General features: G+C 64.0%; 1 protein-coding gene across 2 annotated transcripts in view; it reads right to left on the bottom strand.

Annotated features, from left to right (window-relative positions):
• TMEM255B (transmembrane protein 255B) overlaps positions 1 to 12,218 on the bottom strand; it is a 31,216-nt gene that overhangs the window by 3,530 nt on the left and 15,468 nt on the right. For both annotated transcript variants that reach the window (XM_060129249.1, XM_060129250.1), the window contains exons 4-8: positions 12,082 to 12,171; positions 8,711 to 8,791; positions 6,936 to 7,021; positions 5,778 to 5,937; positions 2,375 to 2,518 (exon numbers count right to left, since the gene is read on the bottom strand). In XM_060129249.1, the coding sequence (XP_059985232.1) occupies positions 2,375 to 2,518; positions 5,778 to 5,937; positions 6,936 to 7,021; positions 8,711 to 8,791; positions 12,082 to 12,171 (561 nt within the window). The remainder of the gene's footprint in view (positions 1 to 2,374; positions 2,519 to 5,777; positions 5,938 to 6,935; positions 7,022 to 8,710; positions 8,792 to 12,081; positions 12,172 to 12,218) is intronic.

Here is a 12,218-nt window from a genome sequence, read left to right as displayed (position 1 = left end):
AGAGGGAGCCCAGGCCTCCCCTGGGAGGGAGAATTGGGAGCATCTGCTGTTTGTGACGAGCCAGAGGCCCGAAGGTGGATGAGGCTGGAGTACGACACCGGAAGAGAGCCATGTGTTCTCCAGCACCAGCGGTAAGGAGGGGAGACCGTGCCCGCACCCTGCAGCCCTGTCTCCTGGGGGAACAGAGGCAGGACACCTGCCGGTGCCTCAGGTCAGGACCCAGAGCAGCAGGCCCCGGATGAGGTGCTGTCCTCCCCGGGTCCTCCCTGCGGCCAAGCTTGCGGGACGCTGGTGCTATACCAGCCAAACGCCGGGGCTCAGCCAGGAGGAAGGGCCCTGCGGGGATCGCCTCTGCCCCCTAGCCACGCCCCAGAGCTGCCTGGAGTCCCCGTGTGCGGGCGTGACTGTGCGGACTCGCGGTGGACGCTGGGAGGACGGGAGACAGCGGCCCGTGGAGCACGCCCATTCCTCAGCGTCTGTGCATTTCCAAGCTGGCGTTTGAGACCACAGGTGGCCAACCAGCCCTCCCTCCAGCTGTGGTCTCATGTTCTGGGTTCGGCAAACTAAGCAGATGAGAGGCAGAGCACAGCCCAGGACACAGGCCACGCCCAGATGACGTGGTCCTTCCCGTGATGGGGACCAGGGAGGATGGCCCGGAGGTGGGATGCAGGTGAAGCTCCCAGGGAAGACGAGGGCCGCCAAGGACGGCCACCTGGGTGTCGGGGAAGCTGACGTACCCACCGTGAGAAGTGATGCCACGGGGGGTTACTGGCAGCCAGCTCACCTCCTGACGCTTGGGTAATTCCTTTCCGTGTCTTAGAAATGGGAGGACTCTCGAGCCAGGCCCCTCCCTGACTCAGGACTCAGCCTGCAGGTCCCCGTACGGCCAGGGCGCCTGCTCGGGACTGGTGGGGTGGCTAAGGGGCTGCCCCTCATCGGCAGGAGGAGGCCTCCCGTGGCACAGCCCGTGGGCCACCACTCCTCGGAGACAGACGTGGCGCTGCCCTCAGGCCAGGCCGCCGCGGCGCAGCCTCCTCTGGGAATTCCAAGGCCCCCGGAGCCCTGGGCGCACAGCCGCCAGCTTCACATTCACGGCAAGCGGAAGGAGCCAGGCGCGGAGAGGACGGACTTGCGCCTCCACGGGGAGGTGGAGCGGCCCCTGATTCCCCGCCCAGCGGGCCTGCCCCGGGCAGGACGAGGCTGCAGGCTTTCTCAGCTCGCCACACCTGCTGCGCCCCGGGGCCCAGAGACCCCACACCCGCTTCCAGCCCCACGAGCTGTCGGGCCTGGGGAGGCCACCGCGGACCTCGCTGGCCGGGCTTATGCCACAGCCCCGGGCGGCCAGCCGGGCCGAGTCTGCGGGTTCCTCTGAGTCATAAGGGGCTGCGGAGACGGGCACCACGCTCCCCTCAGCCCCTCCTCAATTCTGGCCGCCGCCTCTGTCCCTGAGCTGGTGGATACACACACCTGCCCTAAACAGCCTCTGGCCCTGGAAAGTTCTCATGCCCCGTCAACATCACCCCTCGAGCGCTGGGACCCCAAGCAGCAGATGAAGATGTGTGACCTCACAGCAAACGGCCGGGGTCTCAGCACCCCACCTGCCCACGCACACAGACGCAGCCCCTCCGGTACCTTGACCCCGCGAACTTCCCAGAATCGCTCAGGGGCTGCTGTCATTGACACAGACCAGAGAACGTGCCAAGGCCACCGCCCCGCCCCCGCCAAAACAGGCCGACCGGCTGTCTGGGCCAGAGGTGCTCACCTCTGCCCCCCGAGGACACAGGGCAACATCTGGGGACGTCCTGGTCACCACAGTGGCAGCTGGTCGGGCGGGACGCTGCTCTATGAACAGGCTTCACCCCCGCGTGCCCCCTTCCACAGCAGCCCCAAGGCCACCAGAGTGGTACTAGGGTGAGGCCTGTGCACCTGCCGCTTCCGTGAGCGCCGGCAAGCCCTCGGCTCTACTCAGCGGCGCTGCCCTGTCGCAGGGGCCCGGCAGCTGGTACGGGGCCAGGAAACTGCAGGCAACTCGCGTGGGGCCAGGTCAGGGGCCAGAAAACCTCAAGGCCCCGGAAGACGTGGCGGGCTGGGTCACCAGGGCCACACGGAGCAAGGATGCCCCAGGTGCCCCCGGGGATGCCGCGCGTCCTGCGCGGGGCCTGGGGTCACCCGCCACGTCCCTCGGTCGTCCCACCCCCTTTGCTGGTCCACACCAGCTGCATCACCCCATTGTCTAGGTCGGGAGGGGGAGCCACAGACCCCCCCTTTTCCTTCAACCCAAGCCCCCCACCCCCGTGTCCCACCCGAGCCGCACTCCCTGGGTGACAGCTGCCTGGGACGTGAGCACCGTCCGGCCCGGGGACGCTCGGCCTACCTGGAGGGGCAGCGGGTACGACGAGCAGGTGGGGACAGCCGGGGGCACCGGGCCGAAGCCCGTGGAGGCCAGGATCTGCTGGGCGGGGTTGTAGAGGGCCTGAGGAGCTGTGGACGGGCCATAGGCCAGCTGGGACAGCGGGACCTGCGCAAAGGATGGAGACGTGTCAGCCGAGCCCCGCTCTGGGGAGCCCCGTCTGGCAGCCGCTCAGGAAGGCGGAGTCCCCAAGGGAGAGATTCTGAGTCCTCTCACCAGCCTCTCTCCGACCAGAACTAAAGCCCCAAAGCTGGGTCTCTTCTTGCTTTTCCTTTTCCTGTTTGTCCCGGGATCCGCTGAGAGGCCCAGCTAGGCCCAGGCTCTCTTGGGTTTTTTTGGAAAAGTGAGGAAACCCCACCTGTCTGCTCCAGGAGCGTGTGTCACGGGCATCCCCGAGGGGCGCTGACTCCAAAGATGCCCCCGGCTCTAGTCAGCAGGGCCCTCTCCCCACAGGGGCTCTGGGGGGCACAGGCCGGGGTAGGGCTCTGGGTGGCACAGGCCGGGGTAGGGCTCTGGGTGGCACAGGCCGGGGTAGGGCTCTGGGTGGCACAGGCCGGGGTAGGGCTCTGGGTGGCACAGGCCGGGGTAGGGCTCTGGGTGGCACAGGCCGGGGTAGGGCTCTGGGTGGCACAGGCCGGGGTAGGGCTCTGGGTGGCACAGGCCGGGGTAGGGCTCTGGGTGGCACAGGCCGGGGTAGGGCTCTGGGTGGCACAGGCCGGGGTAGGGCTCTGGCCGCAGGGATTTCTGGAGCAGCACAGCCAAGACCAGAGCTTCCCAAACTCCTCCAACTCCGGCTTCCTTAGCTCATGGGAGGCTCTGATTCCCCAGAGGAAAACAGAACGTGGGCCCTAATTCTTGACCTCTCACCCGCCCCCAGAAAGGACGGGCCGTAGGACGGACCCCTCTCCAGAGGCAGGCCAGCCGCTCCCGATGGGGGGCTCGGGGGTTCCCAGACCAGAGGTGCATCCTTCCCTAAGAGCCCAGAACCTGGATCCCGCCTGACACCCACGGGGCAGGCCCTGCAGAGCCGGGAGGGGCTGCGACAGCACAGGCAGCAGCACAGACGGAGCATCTGAAAACTCATCAAAAGCCCTGGAGGTGCAAGAGCAGGGTCCTGGGGGGCAGCGAGCCCCCCAGAGCTGCCTCGCCGCCCCTGCCCTCGGGACGCAGGCAGCCCAGGAAGGAGGAGGCCCGTCGCGCTTCCTTCATGCCGCAGGCTCAGTGCTCCGTCCTCTCCTACCAGGAGCTCTGGTCTGCGCGGCGAGTCAGTTAAACTCCGAGGGGTGAACAGGCAGCTTGAAAGCAGGGAGAGAGGACGGAACACTCAAGACGGGGCCCAAGTGCAGCCACCTCGATGCTTTGATGACTTACGAACAAGCATAGCTGAGGGCCGACTCTGTGCGCCCCGACGTGGCCCGGTGCCGCCAGAGTTGGGCCCCAGGGCTGCGGAGAGCGTTTCGGGCCTGAGGCCTGGCTAAGGGGATCCGGGCCGAGGGGGCTGGTGAGGGTCGTGGCTCGAGGGTCCAGAGGGTGTCATGGGCTGGAGAGGAGCTGCCTGGCCTGGCTCAGCATTTCGGGGCCTGGGGAGGATGGGGTGGAGGTGTAGGGGTCTCCCAGAGGCCGCCTCACTCTGGGAACTACGGCCACTCTGCGGGGGACGCTAGGCGCCTGCACTGCCTGGTCTTGCCCTGACCCCTCGTGCACCCTCTCACCTCCGAGCCTCCCATGACGGCAAGGAGACCCCAGCTGGGCCAGGAGGACTGTCCACCTGCAGCTCTCATACCTGAGGCCAGCGCAGACCCTTCCTCAGCCAGGCTGGGCTGTAAGCGTGGCCACGTTGCCAGGGCAACCCCACCTCGGGAGACCCTCTGCAGCCCCGAGACTCCACGCTCTGCCCGCCCGCCCACCCAGCACCCCGTGGGACGGAGCCCTGAGCGCCCAGAGCTTCGGGTGGCTTGTGACGTGTCGTTCCTTAAGATAATTCTTAAATTATAAGCTCCATTAACTTACAAGAGCAACTACTCGTAGGTGTAAAATTTTAAGGAATCACTTTGCTTGCTTCTTACAACACCCCTGAGCTCTGGGTGTGAGAGAGGAAACTGTCCAGAGCGGGGCTGACACGTAACTCTGTGTCCCACGTGACAAGCAGCTTTTCTGGGGCGTTGCTACGTTCCCGAGAGAAGCTCCAGCAGTTTTATTATAAACTCATGAGCACAGGGCCCTCTTCTGGAAAAGCCACCGAGCTGACGGCCATCCCTGGGGACAGCCAGCAGCCTCCACCCGGGCTCCCAGGGGCAGGACCCGAACAAGACACTCTGTGTAGCCATCGAGTCTAACCTCACTCTCCTTGAGGATCTGCCGAGAGAGAAAACTCCAACCTGGTCACAGCAGGAAAAGCCCCACCGAGGGACCCCCAGACCGCACTGTGGGCCCTGCAGACCCCAGGCGTCCCGGGGGCAGGCGGCCCTCGTCCTTGAAGGACAGGATGTTGTTGTGCGCGCACGGAAAGACACCTTGCGACCGAGCGGGAGCTGGGCCCGGCGTCTGCACCACACAGAGTGGGAGTGGGGCGGGGGGTCACCCGTGGGGGTCTCCCGTGGTATCTCGGGCTTTGTCTGGGGTCAGGAAACCTCCAAGAAACATGTCACTGATCTCGGGAGGCTCCAGGTGAGGCTGAGAAATGCGGCCAAGGGCCACAGTCTCTGGGGCAGAGGTAACAAGCCTCCCCTCGGCAGTGTGGGCTGTGGATGGGGTCTGGCCTGCAGGGGGTGTTTGCACGTGCATTTGCACTTCCTCCTCGTTAAAGCCGGGCGATGGGCGGGTGGCTGCTGGTCTGTGGGAGGCTGTGAGCTCTTCCTGGCGCCTGTGGCCTCCCGTGCGGCACCTCCACAGATGAAGTGTCAGGTCGCAGGAGGGACCATCTGGGCCCCGCGCGAGAACACAGCTTGGAACAGCTGGTCCCCTGGAGAGGACGCTGCCCGTGGAGAGACTTGCAGGGTGGCCTCAGGCCCGGGCCCTGCAGTGCGGTCCCTGCCCAGGGCCGCCCAGATGCTGCAGCACGTTCTCGGGGGCTCACTTTGGAGTCACCTGACTTCGGGAAGCACGGGCCTGAGCCCCAGATCTACCGGATCGGAGGCGCTGGGGTTCCGTGCTCAGCGGGCCACCAAGGGATGGACGCGGCCGTCAGGCACCAGGCTCGGTGCCCCTCTCCGCCGCTAAACTCGCGCTCCCTGGACCGGCTCAGGTGGCGCGAGCCTCGGGGAGGAGGGACTGAAGTGTCCCCAGGCTGCGGTCAGCACGGCTGCCGGCTCCACGAGCCCACGTCCCCATCGCTGAGTCTGCCCAGTGTGCGGCGGGCACTACTCACCATGTCCTTGAAGGCCCCCAGGACGGCCGCGGTGACGACGCCCAGGAACAGGCCTAGGACGTTCAGCGCTGCCGAGGCCCAGAGCAGCCGATAGAGGTGGAGCACGTCCTGGCAGCCGCGGACGCCCACGAACTCGTAGTAGGTGGGCGGGTGCTCGGTGCTGTGCAGGGAGGGGCTCAGCGTCACCCACGGCCGCAGGGGGGCCCCCTCGCCACCTGAGCCAGCGGGGCAGACGCTCCGCGTACTGATGGGCCGGGGGCTCTGCTGGGAGGGCCCAGGCCCTCAGGTGGCGGAGGGAGGCCCTGGGGGCAGGGCTGTCCCAGGGAGCCCAGAATCCACCTGGGAGGGGGCCCAGGTCTCTGAGCAGGACAGCCTGCCCCAAACAGGGCCCCGGCAGGCAGAGCCCCGGCCCGGTCACCCCTGGAGCCAGCAGGGCTTAGCGGCTGCTGGCCGCCCTGGCAGGGAGCCCAGAGGGGTGAGCCTCGGAGGGGGTTCGTCTTGGCCCGTGGCCTGGTCCCCGTGGTCACGGTCTGTGCAGGCTCTGGACCGCAGCCTCGGGTTGGAAATGGGGTGAATTCCTGCTCTGGGGGAAGGGTGTTGCAGCCTACACCCCTGGGGTTTTCAACAGTTCAGGGAGGGTCTCCAAGAAGCAACAGTAAACTCCCTGTTGGCTTTAATGTAGGTATTCAAGCTATTAACAGAAAATTTAAAAGACGGTGTGGGGAGGGTTCTGCTTCCCACGGAGCTGGGACCTTGCACTGGTCCAGATGACAGGTGAGAAGCTGGACAGACTGAATAGAGCAGCGCTTCTGGGCCCCACGGGACGGGGGAGGACACAGGGCAAACCGCCGCCCCCGTCCCCAGACCGGAGAGACCAGCAGGCAGAGACAGGGTCCCGGCCTTCCGGGGAGGAAGAAACGGGTCACCTGTGCCGGTCACAGCCCACAGCAGGACAGGGCTCCCCGGGAGGCCTCCCCTGCCCCCCACCTCCCGGCAGCCCTGAGCCTTCTCATCTGTGGAACGGAGCCCATGCCCGGCCTCACAGGATGTGCGAGGGCTGAATGAGATGTGGGTGCAGCGTGCGAGGACGGGCATGCAGAGCGGGCTGGGTAAGTCCGGGGACGTGGGGTTCGCGGCTGTCGGGCTCCCACCGCTCACCTGTGGCAGTCGTAGAGGTCGCAGCAGTAGCAGGTGTTACTCTTCACCTTCAGCTGGCATCTACCGTTCAGGGAGTGGCAGGTCACCTGTGAGCAGAGAGTCCGGTCAGGTGCCCCTGTCCTCAGGCCGCAGCGGGCAGGGGCCTCCCTGGGCGTAAGGACCCACCCCTCTGCCCCATGAGCCAGGCAGCTGCCTCCCCTGAGCCCACGTTTCTTGACCTGCCCCTTCCTCCACCCAGTCCAGGTGCAGCAGGGCTGGGGGGCCACAGGGACCCCCTGAAGGGAGAGGTAGAGGACCAGGCCAAAGCTTGCTGGACGAGGTGAGGGGCGGGGGGTCCCCAGGAGCCTGCAGGTGGGGACCCCTCAGGAAGGAGCCCCTTCCTGACCTCCCAGAGGACAGCTCCCGGTCGCCCAGTCTGACCAAGCCAGCCCTTCCCCAGGTCACACGGAGGCTTCCCCTCCTTCCCCCGGCGCTTTGTAACCACCCCCATGTGGAAGGTAAGTGGGGCAGAGACCACCCAGCTGCAGAGAGAGGACGGGGACCCTGGGGAGAAGGACTTGGAGGGAGGGCCGTGCATGAGTGAGGACAGACATTCGAGCAGGCTTGGGGTCGCCTGAGAGGCCAAGCGCCTGGGGCAGGTCAGGGGGCAGGTCGGGGGCAGGGCCTGACCCCAGAGGTCCTTGGCCCCGGCCCCTATAGCAGCACCTCAAGCCACCCTTGGGCATGTAGCCTTTCTTTCAGGGTTCTGTGGTTAACTCCTGAAAGCCACCCACATCAGGAGTGGGAGGGCTTGAGCAAGGGTCCTAGAAAGATTAATCTGGAAAAACAGTCCCGACGGGGCGGAGACCAGAGACAGGCTGCTGGGAGCCATGGAAGTGAGCCCGTGTGACTCAGGCCTGCAAGGGGGCTGGGCGGACGGCCCGACAGGTGAGAACCGGGGCTCAGCGAGGGGAGCAGGGGAGCAGTCAGGGCACCGCCAGGCTCTGAGCCTGGCAGCCAGCACACGGGAAGGTCGGAGCCACAGGACGGCGAGACCTAACCCTGATCCTGACCCGAGGTGCCCCTGCTGGGAGGTGTCCCTCCCTCCTGCGAGGTGTCACCTCTGTGACCCCAGTACCGCTCGGAACACACTGCGGTGAGCAGGAAGGAAGGACAGAGCAGCACGAGGGCATGGGGGGCCCAGTGACCCCCGCTGAAGAGGACGAGTCCCCAGGGCCCCCTCCAGCGGCACAGGCCGGGCCTTTGGAGAAGACGTGTGCCGCCCCCTGTTGAGGGGCAGTAGCAGAGGCCCCTTCTCCCCGCCGCCAGCCACGCGGCCTCAGCCACGGCGTCTGCTGCCCGCCCTGCGCGCCTCCTTCCTGACATTTGTGCACAGTGTCAGAGGCCATGTTTAGTTACACCGATAAATCTACACAGAGCTGAGGGAGACGGCAGGACAAGGGAGCCACGCAGCCACCTGGGACGGTCCACGAGGAGATGCCGGCCACGCTTAGAAACGCCCATCAGACATCCTCGGCCCAGGGACAGCCGGCGAGTTTGGGGCCAGTGCAAACGTAGCATCCTAGATTTTAGTGCACTAATCACGTCAATAAAAAGCTCATCGTGAACGCCGCACAGACGGGGCCGGTGGCCTCGGGGCTGCACCACAGGCAGTCGGCAGCTGTGATCCGGAGCGAAGCACCTCACCGGGCGCGGTGAGCACGACGTGAGGGCGTGCTGGGGACAGAAGGTCGGATCTGGGCCAGGTTAACGAGCGGGACCAGCGCTGCACTCACCTCCGTCTGGTAGGCGTCGTGCAGGTAGCCGACCCCACTGGAGTAAAACTGGCATCTTCCTGCGGTGAGGGGCCTGGGCTCCTAGAGACCAAGAACCACAGATGGAAGGGGACGGCTTTACCCCCATGTCAGGAGGGACCGGAGGTGATTCCAGACCTGTCGCCACAGGCTCTGAGCCCAAAGGAGAGAGGCCAAGGCCAACGGACCCCTCCCAGGAGTACAAAGAAAGGAAGTACCAGGGCTCATCCCAGAGCAGCTGGGCTCCTGCAGCCAGGAAGCAGGCACCCCAACCCTGCTGGCCAGGGGCACAGCTCCCCCCATCGGTCAACACAGGGCAGCTGAGGGAGGTGGTCGTGCTCCCATACAAGTTTCTACAAGGAGACCCCCTGGCTCCTGCCTCTTTCCCTCAAAGCACAGCAATTTTTCCACGAGGGAGGGAGCAAGGTGGGTTTCAGCCTAATCCACTCATCCATCCAACCAGCCAACCAGCCACCCGATCACTTACTCATCTGTGTATCCATCCTTCTATCCATCCACCCATCCCTCCATCCATCCTTCCATCCTTCTATCCATCCACCCACATCCATCCACCCATCCCTCCATCCATACTTCCATCCTTCTATCCATCCACCCACATCCATCCACCCATCCCTCCATCCATCCTTCCATCCTTCTATCCATCCACCCACATCCATCCACCCATCCCTCCATCCATCCTTCCATCCTTCTATCCATCCACCCACGTCCATTCACCCATCCCCCCATCCATCCTTCTATCCATCCACCCACGTCCATCCACCCATCCCTCCATCCATCCTTCCATCCTTCTATCCATCCACCCACGTCCATTCACCCATCCCCCCATCCATCCTTCTATCCATCCACCCACGTCCATCCACCCATCCCTCCATCCATCCTTCCATCCTTCTATCCATCCACCCACGTCCATCCACCCATCCCTCCATCCATCCTTCCATCCTTCTATCCATCCACCCACGTCCATCCACCCATCCCTCCATCCATCCTTCCTTCTATCCATCCACCCACGTCCATCCACCCATCCCTCCCTCCATGCACCCATCCTTCTATCCATCCACCCACGTCCATCCACCCGTCCCTCCATCCATCCTTCCATCCTTCTATCCATCCACCCACGTCCATCCATCCCCCTCCCTCCATGCACCCATCCACTCACCAGCCACGGGAGCGTACATTCACCTATGTGCCCATCCAACTATCTATCCGTGAGTCTGTCCCCGACATTCACAGGGCAGATGGTGCCAAACCATAAGGGCACCCGGGAGGGCCTCCTGGCTCTGGAGCTGGGAAGGGGGCGCCTGCAGGCTGTGAGTCCTCGCCTGCAGGGATGCCACTCCAGGTGTCCTGTGCAGCCCTGAAACAAGGCAGGGCCGGTCTCGCTCCTACAGAGGGCCGGGGAGGCTCTTCCACTGGGAAGCCAGTGCGTTTGAAGGGAGGGCTCAGGGTGCTGAGGCCTGAGAAAGCCGCCCGCACGGCCGAGACCCCACCTCTGTTGCCCCCAGGAATGTGGGGCTCCCTGAGGCTGCCTCCCAGACGCGCGCCCTCATCCCCCTCTGCTTGGTTGGTTACAGGCAGAAAGGAGGGCCTGGTCCAGACAGAGGCTGAGCCCAGAGGCTGGGATCGACCAGAAGGGCAACACGCCGGCGGGCACAGGCTCACAGGTCCCTGAGGATCAGGGTCGTCGTGGATGTTCATGAAGTCTTCCCGGGCCCGTGGTTGCCAGCCTGCCGGACCCCATCACACCCGACACGTCCACAGTGGGCTGGATGCCAGCTCGCCTGCCCTGGGGGTGAGGACGACGTGGGGGTCGTCCTCCACACATTTTTCTACCCCAGCTGTTGGCATCTTAAAGCTGTAATCTCGGGAAGTGCCGATAGCCAGTTACAAGCTGCAGAAAAGGGCTTTTTTTTTTTTTTTTTTTTTTTTTTTTTTTGCGGTACGCGGGCCTCCCACTGTTATGGCCTCTCCCGTTGCAGAGCACAGGCTCCAGACGCGCAGGCTCAGCGGCCATGGCTCACGGGCCCAGCCGCTCCGCGGCATGTGGGATCCTCCCAGACCGGGGCACGAACCCGTGTCCCCTGCATCGGCAGGCGGACTCTCAACCACTGCGCCACCAGGGAAGCCCAGAAAAGGGCATTTTTAATTGATTCTCCATAGTTCAACCACAGCCATCTCCCTGCAGCTTCAGGCTATGTGTTTTCAACCTGGAAACTCAGCCCCTCTGTTCACGTCCAAGTCCCTGACTGGCAGGCCAGCTTTGGCGGGACGGCCGATCCTGGGCACACTGGCCACATGCAGCTAGAGGAAGCTGAAAACCCATCTAAGGAAGAAAGAAAGAAAAGCGCAGGGACGTGGGGACTGAGCTCCACACCCTACACCCCGGACAGGGGGTGCTCGTCACGCCTGAGGCTCGAGGGAGGCTGCGGGAATCAACCGTACCTGCCTCTTTAGTTGTAAAACCTGACTGGGAGGGTGAAACTGCGCCGTCCTTGGCCCTTCGCCTCTCCTGGAGAGGAATCGGTAAGGATTCCCAGGGCCAGCACTTTGTAATTATCTGGAAATAATTTCAAACTGACCGAATAGTCCCAAGAAGAGCGACTGTAAAGCTTAGCCTAACGTTACCACCAGGGCCGGCACTTTTTATAACCTAAGAAACTTCACAAGCATAAAACCACTCAGAGTTCAGTGTTAATCGACGTGAACGAGCGCACGTAAAGCCCTGAGCTCGTGTCGCATTACCACCTGACACAGGACCCGTTGGGGCCGCAGAGAAATGCCAGTGGGTCCTTCCCGGCCCGGACGGGGCGCCAGGTCAGGGTTGGTGGACAGAGCAGCAGCGCCCGGCCCTTCCTTCTGAGCAGGTCCCGGCCACCGCCCCACGGTTCCAAAGCACGAGTGTCTGACGTGGCGTGTCCTCCCCCGGCTTCCCCACCGTTAGGATGACAGAGGCAGAGGGACCTCATGGGCACAGCGTCCAGTGAGGAGGTCCCAACACACGTATTTGAGCAAAAAGCCTGGGAAGTCGTGGGGCACTGGCTCCAGGACATCTTTCATCTTACTGATTAAAGAGGGGCCTGAGGAGTGTCGGTGGGAAGTTGAGGACTTTGGTTCTAATGACGTGATGGCTGGGGTAGGGGGTGCGTGTTGGGTCAGTTTTGGAGGAAACGAGGGGAGGGACAGGAGGAAAGACTGCGATTGGCCAACACAATCTGTATTCGTCAGACTGTGAAGGTCACCGAGCTGCGTCCTGCAAGATGAAGTTGAACTTCTGAAGATTTCTTAAACCCACAGAGCAACTGAGAACAGAATGAGGGAGACTGGGAAGAACTCACGATGTGCCGCGCAGCGAACACGCCGTCCACGATGGCGCAGCAGAAGGCGGCCACCACGCCGAAGCTGACGAACACGATGGCCGCCACCAGCTGGAAGCAGAGACGGGAGAGGCTCAGTCTCATCAGACCTTCCCCGA

Source organism: Lagenorhynchus albirostris, chromosome 18 (genome assembly GCF_949774975.1).
Source record: "Lagenorhynchus albirostris chromosome 18, mLagAlb1.1, whole genome shotgun sequence".
Classification (NCBI taxonomy): Eukaryota; Metazoa; Chordata; class Mammalia; order Artiodactyla; family Delphinidae; genus Lagenorhynchus; species Lagenorhynchus albirostris.
Note: the sequence above shows the minus strand (reverse complement) of the source record. Positions and strands in the feature narration are given on the sequence as shown.